Raw genomic sequence first — 17691 nt, forward strand, 5'->3', positions numbered from 1 at the left:
TAAATGGAATATATTTATTTAAGCAATTCGTGATTTAAAAATATATTTTCGGATTAATTAATTTCATTTTAAATTATTCCAGAGATGAAATTTTTCAAAAATTCTTTGAAAATAATCAAGTGAGAAGAATAATCTGTAAAAAAAGCGAATAAGAGATAGAGAAAGAACAGTTTTTTTTGCTCTTAATCCACTTTTGTCAAGAATTCTGAAGGATAAAAAGAGCATCCTCCTCCTCCTCTTCCTCTTCCACCTCTCCAGCATCCAAACTGAATTTGGCAACAGATCACGTATAAAGAAAAATTGGTTTATATATATAAATAAAAAATAAACAAAATTATATAGAATATATAATATAAAGATCCATTTTCAAGCGAAAAATAAAAATAAATTAATGTTTATAAAACTTTATCTTTTCCTTCCTTCCTCCTTCTCCTCCTCTTCTTCTCATTGTATAGGAGGGTAAGTGGATACTTCGTAACGTAATGGAATTAAATACGCCATTTTTAATTGTTGTGAGACCCAAAGAAAAGCGTTTGAGAGAGTCGCTAATGGTTAGTGGTTCACTCAATCGATATATTGTGGAAAGAAAAGTCTTTAGTCTTCTATACAGAATCCCTGGAGTGAATCTGCTAATTGTGAATACATTCGTTCTCTTAGAGAACTTTCTTTTCTAGAATATGTATCATTCCTTTTCTCTTGTGTTATTAAACGCCTAATGAATATGCATTCAGTATATTTTGTTTATCGTCAGAAAGATTCTCTCCTTCGTGTTTACAATCCTATATACACCCAAATAATTAAAATGGGAGAATTGCGGCATCTTTATAAACTTCTTCCTCCTCTTCTCCAAGTTAATATAATTTATTTTAAATAGAACTTTTACAAAAATTTTAATACATAGCTCTAGGCTATTTTGTACAAAGAATGTACAGAATTTGTTAATTTATACAAGTACAAATTATGCTTTTATAAAGGGAAGTATTAGTATTTAAGATGTTTTTATGAGATTAGAGAGTAAACTGAGCTTTTTTTCATCTTTTTCTCGTATTAAACGATCAAAATTACTTGCTTTCTGGAGAATAAGAGGAAAAAAATGTTGAAAAATATATAAAAAAGCAATTTTTTATGCCTGTTTATATCGTAGAAACTGTGGAAAAGTTACATTTCTGGTACTGTTATGAGGGACGCTTCTTAACCAGCAACACAAGGGCATCATCCAAAAAAATTGTATGAATGCCCCTTCTGGATTAGGAATCCTGAAGCTTAAGCTTCATTAGTTCATAGTAAATATATTTCAACCCAATTTTTACTGATTTTCCTAAGATCAGTTCAGATAGAAGAGTTAGTAGGGCCCCTGTATTTCAAGCTTCAACACAGAGAACTTCAAAGTAGTTTTATGATTTTTTGGAAAAAATGAGGCCCTAAATCTGTGGGCCTGCTCGGGCCATAACTTGCATCGCTCACAGCTTTTTAGTGTATCAAATTTCTTCATTTCATGGAGTGATGTAAGAGATTCCTTTACTCATAATTTAACAAATTAACATAGGTTCGTGCCTGATCAATGGGCTGGCCATAGAAGGCCTCTTGGCATGCTTTCAACAATATTTTTCTAATATATCAAACGTCAAATTTAATTTGTAACGTTTTAAAGAAGAGAAATTTACTGTTTAATCATATAAGATACAAAATTTAAATATCTAAGTTCAAAAAGACGTGTTTTAATTCGTTAATTTTACAAGTACGATGCAAATTAAGACTAATTATCAACTGTTTTAAAATTGAAACATTAAAGAAGAGGCAGAGAGAAAGAGAAGAAGAGAGAGAGCGAGAGAAAGAGAGGAGTGTCAGTATATAGGGAAGTCACGTGGGCACCAGAGCTCAGCCATTACGGTTCGTTACCCTAATTAATTTAATAAATACGAAGACATATATAACGTTAATGGAAAGTTGTCCCCGTCCTGAGAGACTAAAACGAATCAAAATCACACCGAGTACAAACAAAAAGTTAGATAAAAAAAACAGATATCTGGAAGCACTAACTTATAAAAATACAAAAAAAGTAATAATTTGCCTAATTTTTATCCTCATAAATTGATTAAAAATATTTAAAATATCTCAAAAATTAATTATAGATACACAATTTTAAAGTTATAAATGAATATTTTCGATATTTTAGCTATTTAATTGGCACTTTTCACTCGTCTCGATACACTTTAGTGGTCGAGACGAGTGAAAAGTACTCTAAAGTATGACTAAAGGCTATTTATCATTGAAATTGATAAATATACAGGCTTAAATTTTGTTATTTAATTTATTTTGTTAATGATTTAATTTTTAAAAAAATCAAGCACGAGTAACGCTATTTAATTTACATTTCAGGAACCATACAGCCGTCTGCGAGAAAGGATTTATGAAAATTATGGAATCGCCAAGGAGCACCATACGAGGTCTTCACGTACAAGATTACACTAAAATCCTGACTTCTTCGGATAGATATTTTCAACGAGGGACTGGAAAACCCGTAGTTGGACAACTTTGTGGAGAAATGGCTGGTGTTGGAGCAACATATTACTCAGAGGGCAACAACGTCACTTTGCTCGTGGTGGTTCCTAGCAGAGCTGCAATGCATTTCGATTCTTTCAGCCTTTATCTGACTTATCGCTTCCTTTCAAGATTGCCGAGTCGTGTGCCAGATGGTTCCTTGAAGCATTCACCACATTTAGGAATCAGAGTACCAGGAAGTTTCTGTGATCGCGAGTTCATCAATTGCCACAGGAGGAAGTGTGTTCTACGTTCGCCAAATTTCCCTGGTTTCTATCCAAGAAACATTACCTGCAGGTATGGAATCAGGCAAGAGTTCGTACCTGATGGTTGTCAGGCTCAGATCATCTTGGTGCAACCCAACGAATATAAAATATCCATATACGTGGGTAGTTCCAATACAGGAAGTTTGCCACGCACTTCCTTGACTTCTAATTGCTTTGGTGACTTGGTGGATGTGTACGATGGTTCAAGCAGTGAGCCTTTACTAGAATTTTGTGGTGCTGGTTCATTACCCGAAGTGATCACCAGTGGCCCCGAAGCCGCTGTGATGCTGAAAAGTGCTCCTTATCAAGTGCTTTACGATTCGAGGTTGGAGTTGCAGATTAAAGTTCGCTTTGTGAATTCTTCAGAATTTCGTGTTAGGAGCGGGAAATGCTCTTTCCGCATTGACGGTTACAAACAGAGAAGAGGGGTCTTGTATACGCCCCACCATACTGTGCCCAATAACATTACCTGCACTTACACACTCACCGGAAGGAGTAAGAGGGACAGGATATGGTTATATTTTCTAAACTATTACGTCAGAGACGACAGACGACTTGACGAAGACTCGAAAAGTGAAACGTGTCTTAATGGGCGCCTCGATATTTACGGATTTTCGGGAAATTCCACTTTAACTTTCTGCGAAAAATCCCATCCGAAAATGTGTGCGAGGGCTGCGGATTATTCAGGTCACGTCCCTCTTCGTCCTTGCTCTTATCCGGAAGAGAGTTATTTATCTACAAGTTCAGTGGTTACTATTAAGCATCACGTGACAGGGAGGCAGGAATTATCCGCAGTAGCATCGACTTTTACAGCCAGGTACGAGTTTATAGAAGGGGATATGAGCACGGGATGCGACCGCCATTTTTCCAGCTCCGGAGAACACGCGGGTAATTTGTCTTCTCCAAGGAATCTCTTCTTGTACGGTCGGGGAGGAAGGACGAATCTCACTTGCACGTATACATTTTCGGCTACAAGGAACCAGAGGGTGAGAATTGAAATCAGTTCCCTCAGATTACCTTCCGAGATCTGTTCTCATTATTATGACAAGGCCTTTCAGAGACATAAATGTAACATAATGGGTTCTGGACAGCATTCGGAGATTAAAGTCACCGAAAGAAGGACCATCCCTTCATGGACGGTGGGTTGTCTATGTGACGTCACACACGGGTTAAACGAAGTTGCCATTTTAGAGTCTTCCGGTCCCGAAGTAACAATGACGTTTATCATCGTGGGAATGTCGTCTTTTGAAGATTTTAACAATTATTGGTTTGAAGCTAATTATACATTCTTCATCCCTACAGCGTGCGAAGGAGTTAGGAAGAAACAAGAAACTAGCCAAGGCCGATTAGACTTTACAGTATCACCTAATCAAGAAATTAGAGGATATCCCATAAGATGCCATTGGATATTAGAGGCATCACCCAGACGATATCTATACCTTAAAGTCAGGGGATATGACGGCTCGGAAAAATGCCCGGGTGAAAATAGGTTACTAGTATACGCAGGGCCTACTAATCAACCAGTTGCATCGGTCTGTAGCCGTGGAGAAACTGAGCTGAATATTTTCTCTAGTTCGTGGTATAATGACACTTATGGTCACCACAGAATCGATTATACAGATAGAGTAGTCTTGGAAGCGGTAGCACACGTGCCAGGTTATTTCAGACTTCGGTGGATCGAAGTCACGAAACTCTATTTGAGAACTCAATCTGGGCAAACCATGAGAAATGTAGATTGTTTACATGCATGTCCAGAATTAAGTGCGTGCATCGCACCAGAGCTGTGGTGCGATGGTCACGAACACTGTCCATCGGGACACGATGAATCATCAGAACACTGCCGACGATTCCCAATCCTCTACGTTGCTGCTGGTGGTGCTTTGGCACTCTTAGCTTGTTTAGCTATGGTGGCATTTGGTATTAGAAGATGCAGGAAGAACAGGAAGACCAATAAGATCAGAAGACCTCTAAGGAAGGACGTTTACGAAATGGAGAGCCCTATCGGAGCGACAATTTCGGTTTACTGAAGGATTTCTTTTGGTAAAGTGCTGCAGTGCTGATAATTATTACAAGACGTGACGAATTTTAAACAACCCTTAAGTGCCAAAATATATAGAAGATAATTATAGTTTTATCAGTTTAAGCCATTTATGGTCAGGTCGAAAAATTTTATCGAAGATCGTACGATGCGGAATTTTAAACGGGGGTTCGAGTCTCATAATTTACGAGGCATCAAACAGGAAATTTGGTGTACCTAACGCGTACTTAAGACAGGAAAATAGTGAAATACTCTAGTTAAATTTCATGTTAATAAGATAGAAATAATTAAAAAATTTACTTAGTAATTCATTAAAATCGCGCGTAAGAAACCAATATTCAAGTAAATTTATTCCTCTTCAAACATCAAGAAGAATGTTAAAAGCCGAAAGGAAATTTCAATTTTTCATTACATTAACCATCCAACGAACTTATTAAAAAGAAATAAAATATATATTCAAGTAATTAAATACAATCCTCCTGAAGTCAGCAAAGCGGATCACCTCCTCTCTGGAGGATTAAAATCAAAACCGATAAACAAACTAGAAACGAGCAGAATGAACAGTTTTAAAACTCGAAAACAGTAATTTAAGTAATATTTTAATAAGTTAAAACTACCCGGAAAGTCATTATTGCTTACCTTAGAGGATTGTGCTGCTCAATTAAAACATACCAAAAGCAATTCGTTAAGGCAAGCAGTCTCTAAGGATATGTAACTTATGTATAAACATGTAACCCAAATCGACATTCGAAAAGTGGGTTGTAGCTCAATAATTTGGTGATATCTGGTACAACGTCGACGTCTTCGTGTCTTTTATCTTACACTTCTACCATTGCTTATTCCAAGAGGGAGTTGTTATTTATCACTAGTTGTTTAACATGGGGGAGGGAAAGGCTTGTATTTTCTGTCTTTATTGCTTATGTATTATACTCTAGACGTTCGTAATTTGGTCGAAATTGCATCAGAGAAAATTACTAATATCTTCTACCCCACTTAACTCGAGTATAAGTGGTGCAGATGACTAGCTTCAAGGGAGGTTGTAAAGAGCTTGAATTGCGACTTCATATTTACCTTATTCCATTTCAGGGACCATTTCATTTATTTAATGAAATATTTTCTAGCGTTTTAAGGTTATACAATCGTTAAATTTTAAGATGTATATACATATAAATAAATATATATATATATATATCCTGACGGTTTTTTAGTTGGGGGGATTTTTTTTCTGTTTGCTTATTTATGGGCGCTGCAGCACTTGTTCAGGTCTGATTTAAATTCAGTTGTATTTTTTCTTTTTTTAAATTATTACTTTTGTTTTCCCCTTGACGTTCAAGTGCCTACCTTTACAAGAATATTGGATGTTGTTTGGTGTCAAGTAAAATTTGATCCCACCTGACTATATACAGTTTTTCTTGTGTCGTCTTTTTGAATAACTCTTGATGGCAGACCGAAGATTCTATTCTTTTTTCGTCTACATGGGATGATATTTTCGTGTTTTATTATTAAAAAAACGTATAAAAACCTCTTTTTTTAATTATATATCGAAGAATAATAAAGGTATATTTTAATTAAAACATAATATAAACATTAATCTTAAAGAATGTCAAAGGGATAAAATAAAAAAGGTATTGTTCTGAGATGAATGATATAAAAATTACTTTTTTTTTTATTATAATTTAATTATTGAAAATTTAATTTTGAAGAGAAATAATGTGTAAAATTGATCAAAATAAAATTTTTAAGATGACTAAAAATAAAATATTGCCAGTAAACGCCAGCATGAAAAGCTCATTGTACATTATAAATGGAGATTTCGCGAATTTTATTAGTTCTACGAACTTTAGTCATCAAGAGCATATCAGTCAGAAAGACGAATCTCGTTCATTGTATACGATTATTAAAATTTATGTATGAATGTTTTACTATTAAAAAAAAAACAAAAAAAGAGTTTTTAAGACTCTTTCAATTGTCGACACAAGTTCGTGTTTAAAATTATAATAATAAAAAGTTTATATAATTTTATAGATGAGTTTTTTTTCTTTCAAAACCGAAAAAAAAGTCCCATAAAAACTCAATTAAATTCTTACATATTTTAATACAAAACAAGGTGCATGATTTTGTGGTGTGTGGCAGTGGAAAAGTTGGAAGAGAAAACCAGAAAAGCCTTATTTTTCGGTGGTAAGGGATGAATTTATAAAGAATTATAAATGCCAAAACGCTAAAAAAACCCATACGTGTAAAATTTCCATTAAGTCGGACCCCACTCAACAGTGGGGTCAGATTTAATGACCCCCCCTTTTACCACCTTTCTCCTTGACTTATAAACTCCAAAATGTAATAGTAAATGTCTCATGTATAGAAGAATGCTGTTTTCTAGGTATTTTATAAGACATATATCACTCGAATACAGCATAAAACACACAGTTTAAACTAGTAAATATAATAGAAAATTACCTGAAAAAAATATATATTTTTAAAATCGTTATTATATGATATAGTGTATGGAGTGAACTATAAATAAATGCAGTAATTATATAAAAATCATATAACTTATATGATTTATATGCGTGATAATTATATGATTTTTAATAGATAGATGTCTTATCTCTAGATATGAGTAAGTTGCAGCATCTTTTAATAAATCCTGTTATATATATAACTAAAATATTTATAAAATATTCAAGGGGACTTTCTGCAACACGTATTAAAGGAATATAATTAAAAATTAACTATAATTTTATAAATAATTAATAAATTTAATTATCACTATTACAGAATTTCTTAGGGATAATTACACGGAGACTTGAAAAAATTTATTATTATACTAATATAATATAAATAAAGCTTTAAAAAGTATTTTATAAAATGGGAATTAAATTTTTATCTAATTATTTATTTAAAAAGATTTTTAAAAATAAATAATCAGCTGCAAAATTCCAAAGAAAAAAATGCATCTTAAAATACGAATTTCTTAATCAAAATTAGTTCGAAAATAATAAATTTTAATATATTTTAATACATTATAAACTATTTGATATGATAGAAATGAATTTTAAACGTGTTTTACACGAATTACATTAAAATAAATGAAGATATAAAGGTTTCCATATTTATTTAGCATCATTAATAATATACGATGCCATAAAAAATGAAAGAAAACTTCTAAGTTATGTATGTTAATATATAAAATTTTGATTATTTTTTTATATGCATCACGTTTTACATATTTAATACCGATCTCAAATAGGTTTTTGATATCATACGCATGATTCGATATCAACAAAGGGAGAGAAATCTGATAAAATGAAAGAGAAGACATGCAGTTGTATGGATCAGTAATAGAGTGAGAGAAAGTCAATACAAAAGTTATTTTGGACCAACACTTTGCTGATATGGCTTGGCCAAACGATAAACTTGCAGATAAACAAGCTACTGAACCGGATTAACCGTATCGACGATGCGAAAAAAGAGGAGAAAATAGTAATATATTTCCCTCCTCCTCCTCCTTATTATACACTCGATAAATATAACAAATTATTAGCTTAAGCTTTCTGTTTATTTTTATGTTTTTGTCAAATTTTAGACCATTACTTACCGTCTGTTTGTCTTTCGTTAATCTCGAAAACGGAGTTAGAGAGATAACCAGCATGACTCGCTTGTTATAAGGAGAAGTATGATGTACAGGGGCGAAACAATATTAAAATCGAGACCATATATGGAAAGCTTATGAGCCGAGACATCGATTATGTATACGAACTTCCGGTCTTGTCCGAATATTTTTAAATTAAAAATATAATTAAAATTGCAGCCCGGTGTTATAAAGAGTTTACAATAAATAATTGCTGGTGTTATTTTATGAATTAGTGAAGTTAAGACTTCTTTCTAGTAACATATAATGCAATTGTGGTGTCTACTAACAGAAAAAAAAGGAACAGGAAGGATGTCTGTAACGCTATAAAGTTTATATATCATTCGGATTTATAGCAATGCGTAGCTATAAATCGTGAATTCTTTTTTTCTATAAAAGATTTCGTCTTATTGCAGCTTCAATTTTAAAATTATAAGAAAGCATTACACCAGAAGGAAATGCATTTCTAGAAATTCGCATGTTTAATGAAGCTTTTCCACTAATGCATTATTTTCCCAACAATGCCCTGGAAAGCTGTTACATTCGTACGAGTTTTGCTTCAGTTTTCGGCCATTTTTTTTACAAAAATACGATTAAAATCGAATTAAATTCGATCCAGAAGGACATTCCCGACGTTCTAATCACTATTTTAAAATTATAAAACCGTGCAATATATAATAAATTCGGGGGATTAATTTTGACATATTCCAGGGAACATACGTGAGATTTCTATTGGCATTTACTTCATTAATAGTATATTGATGCAATCGATGATACGACTTTCTTTCGAAAGGGGGAAGATAGGGAAGGGGGAGGAAACATATCTGGGATGTTCAGACAAGAACTATCGATTGCATAAATAGTAGCTGTAATGATGGAGTGTGGCGTGTTTAAGGTTTAGTACATTGTCTTTGAGAAAGAACAACGAAAGTCACTTAGTAAAGTCAGCGTTTAAATGGCTAGACAAACAAAAAGAAAGCAAAAATGGAAATTTGCCTGATATAAATATATACAGGGGTTGTTAAATTTTATACATTTTATTGACCCCTGCTTAGTGTTCGAGTTTAACAATATTCCAAAAGTTTAGAAAATATGAATTCGTTGGAAGAAGTGGTGCCTCATCCAGTGAATAAAAAAAGGGCAATTGTCTTGGCCCTCACTAACGGAGACACCAAAACAATCTTCCATAAGAAAGTATTCCCTAGAATAATGTCTGAAGTCAAAACTGCACACCGGACCCCCCCCAATTCAATTTCTCCTGTGCCACATTAATTAAGCTATAACTGGTTGGAAAGTTACATGTAAATTGGGTCTTACTTTTTAAGCGGGCCCAAGCAATTTAAATGTTTTCTGGGCCCCTTGCAACTAGAAAAAAAAAAAAAAACAACAGGAAGCAGGAAGAAAGAAAGGGAGGAAGCATTTAACCTTTCCAGAAGAAAAAAATCATAATCAAAAAGATATTTTAATGCTATTAAAACCATAATTTTGAATTAGTTTTAATTTAACATAAAATTGCAGTTTGCCAGACGGGTTTTCTGATTAGTCAATTTGAATTTTAATAATTCCACTTTAGTTTGAATAAATTTTAGTTTAATTCTGCGAATATTTCATTAATTTTCAACGAAATATAGCTATAAATTTGCTTCTTCTTCTTCTTTTTTTTTCAAATAATCAAATCTTCGTTTCAAAAGTATCGATTAAAAACATCAAAAACAGCTGCTCCTTCTCTAAATATCGATTATTTTATATATAAAAAATGATAAAAACCAATTGTTACTATTATTATTTTCAAATAAAACGAAATTTTATAAAATTCTAAACGTTATAAACCTGATATCGATGGGTAGATCGTCGTATAATGCGCACCCCTGGCTTTAATTTAAATTACGAGTTAAATATAAATTAAATTAGTAGCTATATTTAATGTTGTTTTTCTACCGTAAACCTTTAGAGATGTAAACGAGTATTTGGTTAAATATTAATAAACTAGGACAAATTGCACTTTAATTAAATATGGATATTAGATAAACGTANATATTGACTATAAATTACACAATTCTAAACTCAATATAAGAGAAAGTAATTTAGAATTTAATTTAAGAGGGATGGAAAAAAATTGGAGGGTGGGGGAGAATTAAATGTTATTTTAATAAGACTTGAAAATAGATTAGAATAGATATAGGGCCTTAGGGTCTTACATTTTTCCGTGTGACATTGTTTGCTGGAGACTTGTAACATGTAACAGACTCTTTCCCTCCACCAAATAATTATTTACGTTAAAATATGAGGCCTCAAGCTGTATCTTGTTTGGCTTACCTGCAAATCCAGTTCTGGGTGAAGGGCCTACTATACCTCATAACTTGAAGCCACAACAAGTCTAAGCCCATCCCTTCAAACTAATTAGACAGAGTTTACATAATTTTAAAATAAAATTAATAAAAATATAAAATTATAACAGGTTTAGAGTAAAAATTATTACAATTTTACAACATTTTTTCAAAGTGCAAACAAGTCAGAAGGAAGTTAATATAAGTAAAGTGAACATTGCTTGAGGAGAAAGAAGAAGAAGAAGAGGGAGAGCAACTTGCATTTAATTTGAATTCGAATTTTCTCAAAGAAATAATAATAATAAATATTCTATATTACATTTCATAAAGAACAGAATACAATAAATTGAGTTATCAACAGAATGTTTTGTAAATATTATAAAAGTATTGTTGCATTTTCAAAGAAATAATAATAATAATGATAATGAAAACTTTAGTCAAAAACGTTTTTTAAAGTTTGTTTGTTTTTTGCAAAAATGGTATGTTTCTTACATAATTTTTCATAAAAAAATTGTACAAGATTATTGTCATAAATAAATTTTGTCTTTNAAAAAAATAATTTGTAGCCTCATAAATTCGAGCAAAGAAGGGCAATAATCAAACGTGGTTTGTAGTAACTTCGATATAAAACATTTCTTTAGAAATATCCATTTGTATTGAAGAATGGATAACGTTTAAGAAAAAGAAGGAAGAGAGGAAGAGGAAGGAGAGGAAAAAATAAAATAAAATAAAAAAGAAAAAAGAAAAAGAAACCATGTTCCAGCTTAAAGATATACGAGGCTATGAATGTCTGATGTGAGTTTGGTTTGAAAATTTTACATTTTGTATTCACGTGGAAGTCAAAAACGCTTTGGGGTTTTCTTTATATTAAAGAGAAAATATTGCCATATATTTCTATACAAAAATATTCGATATAAGGCCAAATATGGGTTTAAAATTGCTCGTGTTTTCTCTTGAGGTTATCCATTATCCAATATAGAAACACGTACTCGTATAGGGAATTGCGTTATTAAATGAAAGAAGTTTAACAATTTATGTTTTAAATATATTTTACATTAGAATGTTTTGAATATTTCATGCAATTAAAAAAAATATATATATATATATATATATATATATAACATTCCAGAAACGAGTTGCGTGACTTTCCCGGTAAAAAGATTAAAATCGTGTATGGCACCATCTTGTTATTAGATTTTATTAACAATATTTTTACATTATAATATGGCATAAATTTGAGGGTAGAGATGAGTTTTATAAACAAATTATAAATGCTAATAACGAGTAAAATCTTTATTAAATTCCACCCCATTCGAGATATGACATGTGACCCAGATTATCTCCCCACCCTCTCGACCTTTAACCACCAAAATTTAACAGCATCTATGTCCCTAATACACAAACCTACCAGCAAAATTTCGGAAATTTTCGACAAAAGGTACAGGAGTTATTAAGCTTCAAAGTGGGAGAACCCCCATACAAACATCCCTACATACAAGGAAAAAAAAACCCCAAACTTTTTGCATTTTTTGACGTTTCAAGGTCACCTGAGTCTAAAACTGTAAAAATCTTGTGGGGTGGCCATTTTTTATTGCCATACTATTACTGTGTTGTACGTACAAACAAATTACAAGGCCGTGGCACCTCGTTATAACGCGCATATAGGGAGACAAATAGAAAACAATATAACGAGGGGCTCTATTGTATTTAATATAGTTTTTACTAGTTTTAAGGTACAGTATTCCTCGTTATAGCGTTGTCGCGCGTTATAACGAGGGACTACCACAGTTTATTAAGATTTCCAATTTGAATTTTGCCAAATCTGCGAAGGAAGAAGGAGGAGAGGGTCGATTTTTGCCCTATCTCGTCACACGTGACGTAATTTAATCAGTATTATTTATAAAAATAGAATAGAGGATGATGAAAAAGTTTGATTAAAGATAATCAAGTTAAAATTTCATAATATATTATATTAAAAAGCGGTACTTAGATATGTAAATGCAGGTTTGCTCTTAAAGTAGAGAGAGAGAGAAAGAGAGAGAGGAGGGAGACATTTGATAAAGTTGAAAGTAAGGTAAATGAGATTTGTAAGTTCCTTATTAGGAGTCAGAAGACGTGATGGGTATCCTGACCGAATTATCTTGTGTTAAGACGATCGAATATCGTACAGGAAATAGAAAGCTATCAAAGAAATTGGTTAAAACATTTACATAAAATGGGGTGATTAAAAGGGGTACATCAAGAGATCTTTTCCTCTCGTGTACATAGAAGTCGTCATGTCACAGAAAATTAGCTCCATTTTGAAAACGGTGATTGATAACTTCTACTTATTTTGCTTCTATTAAATTATACACTATTACAAAGAAGAGTACTTAACGATTTTTCTTGAAAATCTTTCGAGTGTATTTTAGAGTATTCTATTCATTGTAATTCCGGGTTTAATCTATAATAAATTAAGTTTTATTTCGGGAAATTTCATTATATAAAATGCAAATTAAAATTTCTTGGATATTTCTTGTTAGTTAAGATGTTATTTTCCCTCTGTTACGTGTATCAGGCAGTCAAAAAAATCCCTCCCACTCGAGATTTTAACGTTTTTTTTTGGATTCGGGGTCCCTAAAACGTTTAGGAATGCAAAACAATTCGGGTTTTTTTTTTACTGTATGTAGGGATGTTTGCGTGGGGTAACCAATTATGTTTACCCATTTTGAAGCTTAATAACTCCCGTGCCTTTTGTCGAAAATTTCTGAAAATTTGCAGGGAAGTTTACATATTAGGTGCATTAATGCTAGTAAATTTTGATGGTTAAAGGTCAATCAGATGGAGAGATAGACCAGGTCGTATGTCATATCTCGAGTTAGATCGGATTTAATAAAGATTTTACTCGTTATCAGCATTTATTATTTGTTTATAAAACACATCTTTATCTTCAAATTTAAGATTTATACCATTATATAATATAAAAATATTCTTAATAAAATCCCATAACAGATGGCATTTTTTGACGTGAAAGCTACACAACTCGTTGCTAGAAATTTTTTTAAAGCTTTTACAAAGGAAATCTGAGTGAAAAGAAGGTGAAAAGAAGGAGCAATGTTAGTAGATATTACTAAGAAATTCGTCTTCCTGTTATGAAATTTTCGATATATTTTTTAATACAAATAAGCAAGTAAATAATAGAGATGAAAATCAATATCTTCTTCTTCATATTTTAATAATATATTATTAAAAAAAAGTCTGATACTTGTATGGATAAATTGCAGCATTGCAGCATGATTTTTATGAGATTGAAGTGCTTCGAGATGATCAAATATTGATTTAAAATCCAATTTAGTTATTAGTTTCCACGTATATATACATATAATGTTTACATAATATTTTGCATAACTGTTCATAAGGAAAAAAATAAAAAACAATTTAATTTCCAATTGATAAAATTCGAAATTATTAAATTTAAACAGAGTTTATTTAAATTTAATTAAATTTTATGAACAATTCGCAGCATCACATAAGTGAGATATTGACTATAAATTACACAATTCTAAACTCAATATAAGAGAAAGTAATTTAGAATTTAATTTAAGAGGGATGGAAAAAAAATTGGAGGGTGGGGGAGAATTAAATGTTATTTTAATAAATGAAATTTCTATTTAAAAAAAAAATTATGCATTTTTCTGCGGTTGGCATCACTTAACAGTTCATTTAATGGACAACAATTTTGAAGCCATCAGTCACGTTTTCTCGTTTGGTACAGTCGTTTCTACGTCATCAAGCACACTTGCACTTAATTGACGAAGGAGACTGCTTATAATGATGCTATTCTGATTGGAGAAACTTTGTATAATGTAATTATCTTAATAGGTAGCTGTATAAGTGACATTGAAAAACAATGAACAGATGGTACTCCATATGATCCACCACTTTAATGTCATATCAATGGGTGTTTTGATACTTTCACAGGACAAACTAACCCACCAACATGTAATTTCCTGGCCTTTTTAATATAATTTTTTCACATAAAATTACTCCACCATCATCATAACTAACCAAAATATTAAGGATAACGAGTTACAGATGTACAGAATTGATCCGAGAGGATGAGGTTTTAAATGATTTATAAGCTGTCGTGATATATAGATTTTTGCTGATTTTATATGGATGATTAATCTTTATTAAGTTATATATATATACATATATATATACACAGAAATTTTCTACTAAATTCAATTTTAATATTGAGTTTGATATGAAGTATGACTCATGATGATAAGGGATCGTTGGGTATCACGTGATAAAAGTTATGAGATATAAATGGTCTGTATGCTTAATTTACAAATGAAGTTCTATTAAAATTTGGGGAAAGTAATCCATTTAAATTGCAATGCCATTAAGGAATTTAATTTTACATTAATTTAATGTGTTCTGGAATTTGAAGGCTTTAAGAGCTTCATCTTCCATTTTTTTCTTCTCCTCTTCTTTAAATTAATGTAATTTTCTTAAAAAATCTTTAAAAAAAGTTAATTTTATTAACTTATTACTATTAAAATAATGTAAAATTAACTTAATATACTAAATTTATACAGCTTAAATGTACAGAATCGATTTTATTTTTAATATTTTTTGAATTTTATATAATAATTTTTGAATAATTTAATTAATTAAAAAAGTATATTTAAATATTTAAATAGTTTATACGAATAAAAGCATTTTAAACTTAGAATTATTAAGAGATTAATCGATCTATTAAAGAAGATTCGCACCTTCTATTGAAAATTTAATGCAAAATTAATTTAAATTTATTAAAAAATTTAATTTATTTATAAGTAAAATTGTATAAAATTCATCCACGGAAATTCAGACAGAGGATCCAATCATCCCAGGCACACTGCAAGGTGTCAGGACTCATCACCCAGCAGAATCACACGGGGGTCCCTGTGTGATTCTGGCCTTCAAATTGAGTGATATGAACTTCTGCTTATTAACGAGGGCCTTCGAATGAGTGATACGATCTGCTGAATTACCAGGGCCTTCGAATGGGTAAGCGATACGATCTCCTGCTCATAAACGAGGGCCTTGAAGTTACTCCACAAGTAAAAGTCCAGTGGCGTAAGTTCAGAATAACGTGGAGACCATTCCACAGGCCCACAACGCTCAGAGAATTGTCCTGAAACAAAAAAAAATCCCATTAAATTATGCTATGTTCGCGGTTATGGAACACCCTGTAAATTCTTCGTATAAGTAACACGAATATACCGAGACCATTTAATAGATTAGGCGAGAAATCGAATTATTCGACTGATATAACAAATATAATGAATAAATGTTGATAATANAGAGGATCCAATCATCCCAGGCACACTGCAAGGTGTCAGGACTCATCACCCAGCAGAATCACACGGGGGTCCCTGTGTGATTCTGGCCTTCAAATAAGTGATATGAACTTCTGCTTATTAACGAGGGCCTTCGAATGAGTAATACGATCTGCTGAATTACCAGGGCCTTCGAATGGGCAAGCGATACGATCTCCTGCTCATAAACGAGGGCCTTGAAGTTACTCCAAAGGTAAAAAAGTCCAGTGGCGTAAGTTCAGAACAACGTGGAGGCCATTCCACAGGCCCACAACGCTCAGAGAATTGTCCTGAAACAAAAAAAATCCCATTAAATTATGCTATGTTCGCGGTTATGGAACACCCTGTAAATTCTTCGTATAAGTAACACGAATATACCGAGACCATTTAATAGATTAGGCGAGAAATCGAATTATTCGACTGATATAACAAATATAATGAATAAATGTTGATAATATCAGTTTATTCTATGACAAAATTTCGAACAAGTTAACATAAACTTATCTCTAAGCTGTCAATCAACTCCATTATTAATTCCTATCGATAGTACCAAGTCCAAAATTGATTAAAAGTTATTATTTTACTAAGAAGATAATATTAATAAATCAATTAAATTTACAATTTTAATATAAATAAGTACTTATATATATATATATTGAATTTATTTAATAAAATATTATTTATTTTATTAATTTTAATACATTTTACAACCGAATCCTTTCTGTACAACAACCCCCACTGATCGCCAGGAACATGACCGTTGTTCAGAGGTGGTCGTCGTTTAAAGGTTATTTTGTATGCATTTTTATTGTTTTGTACGCCGTTTAAAGGCTATTTTGTATGCATTTTTGTTTCCTGTCCGCTGTAAAAGGTGTCCTTTATCGGAAGGTCGACTGTATTAAGATGAAAATATTAATATTTGTTGATCAAAGCGTGTGTTTTCTAAAAATAGAAATTGTGGATAAACAAATTTTATTTTTAATTTTAAAATTATATAAAAACTGTTTTAAAATTTTATAAATATTTAATAATATTTTAAAATTCCCTTTTATAAAATCTTTAAGGATTAAATTACTTTAAAAATATCCTTTGATGTAATCTGATATGAATGTTTTTCCGTTTTATATAAATGTACTTTAGATTATTTACAAAATAAATATAAAATTATTTTTATATCCTTTAATAAATTAATTCCTGTAGAATTTTTATTATAATTAAATCCTTTAAATCTTTAATAAATGCATATAATTTCTTACAATTTCTAGACTTTAATTCTATTTTATTTTTTGAAAAATTAAATGTAAACATTAAAGAAGATATTAATTAAATTTTTAAAATTAATTTAAAGTTAAAAACGATTGCATTCTTATAAATAAAATAAAATAATATTTTTTAATGTTAATTTACAAATTATTTATAATTCTAGTCCATGATGAAGTGATGCTAAATTAATTTTCCATTTGAGAATTTATTAAGGATTTAATTTAAGTTTTAGAGTTGATAAAAGGCAAATTTTCATTTTAAAAGGCGTTAATTAAATCTA

The 17691-nt window shown here is 31.2% G+C and overlaps 1 protein-coding gene across 1 annotated transcript in view; it reads left to right on the plus strand.

Moving 5' to 3' along the window:
• Window positions 1-6448, plus strand: part of LOC111622259 — an 81307-nt gene extending 74859 nt beyond the window's left edge. The window contains exon 4 of the mRNA XM_023364611.1: window positions 2380-6448. Coding sequence (XP_023220379.1) covers window positions 2380-4834 — 2455 coding nt within the window. The 3' untranslated portion in view covers window positions 4835-6448. The remainder of the gene's footprint in view (window positions 1-2379) is intronic.
• Window positions 6449-17691: the final 11243 nt, after the last annotated feature.

The sequence above is a fragment of the Centruroides sculpturatus genome, unplaced genomic scaffold (genome assembly GCF_000671375.1).
Source record: "Centruroides sculpturatus isolate CEXI.00-Female unplaced genomic scaffold, Cexi_2.0 scaffold300, whole genome shotgun sequence".
NCBI lineage: Eukaryota > Metazoa > Arthropoda > Arachnida > Scorpiones > Buthidae > Centruroides > Centruroides sculpturatus.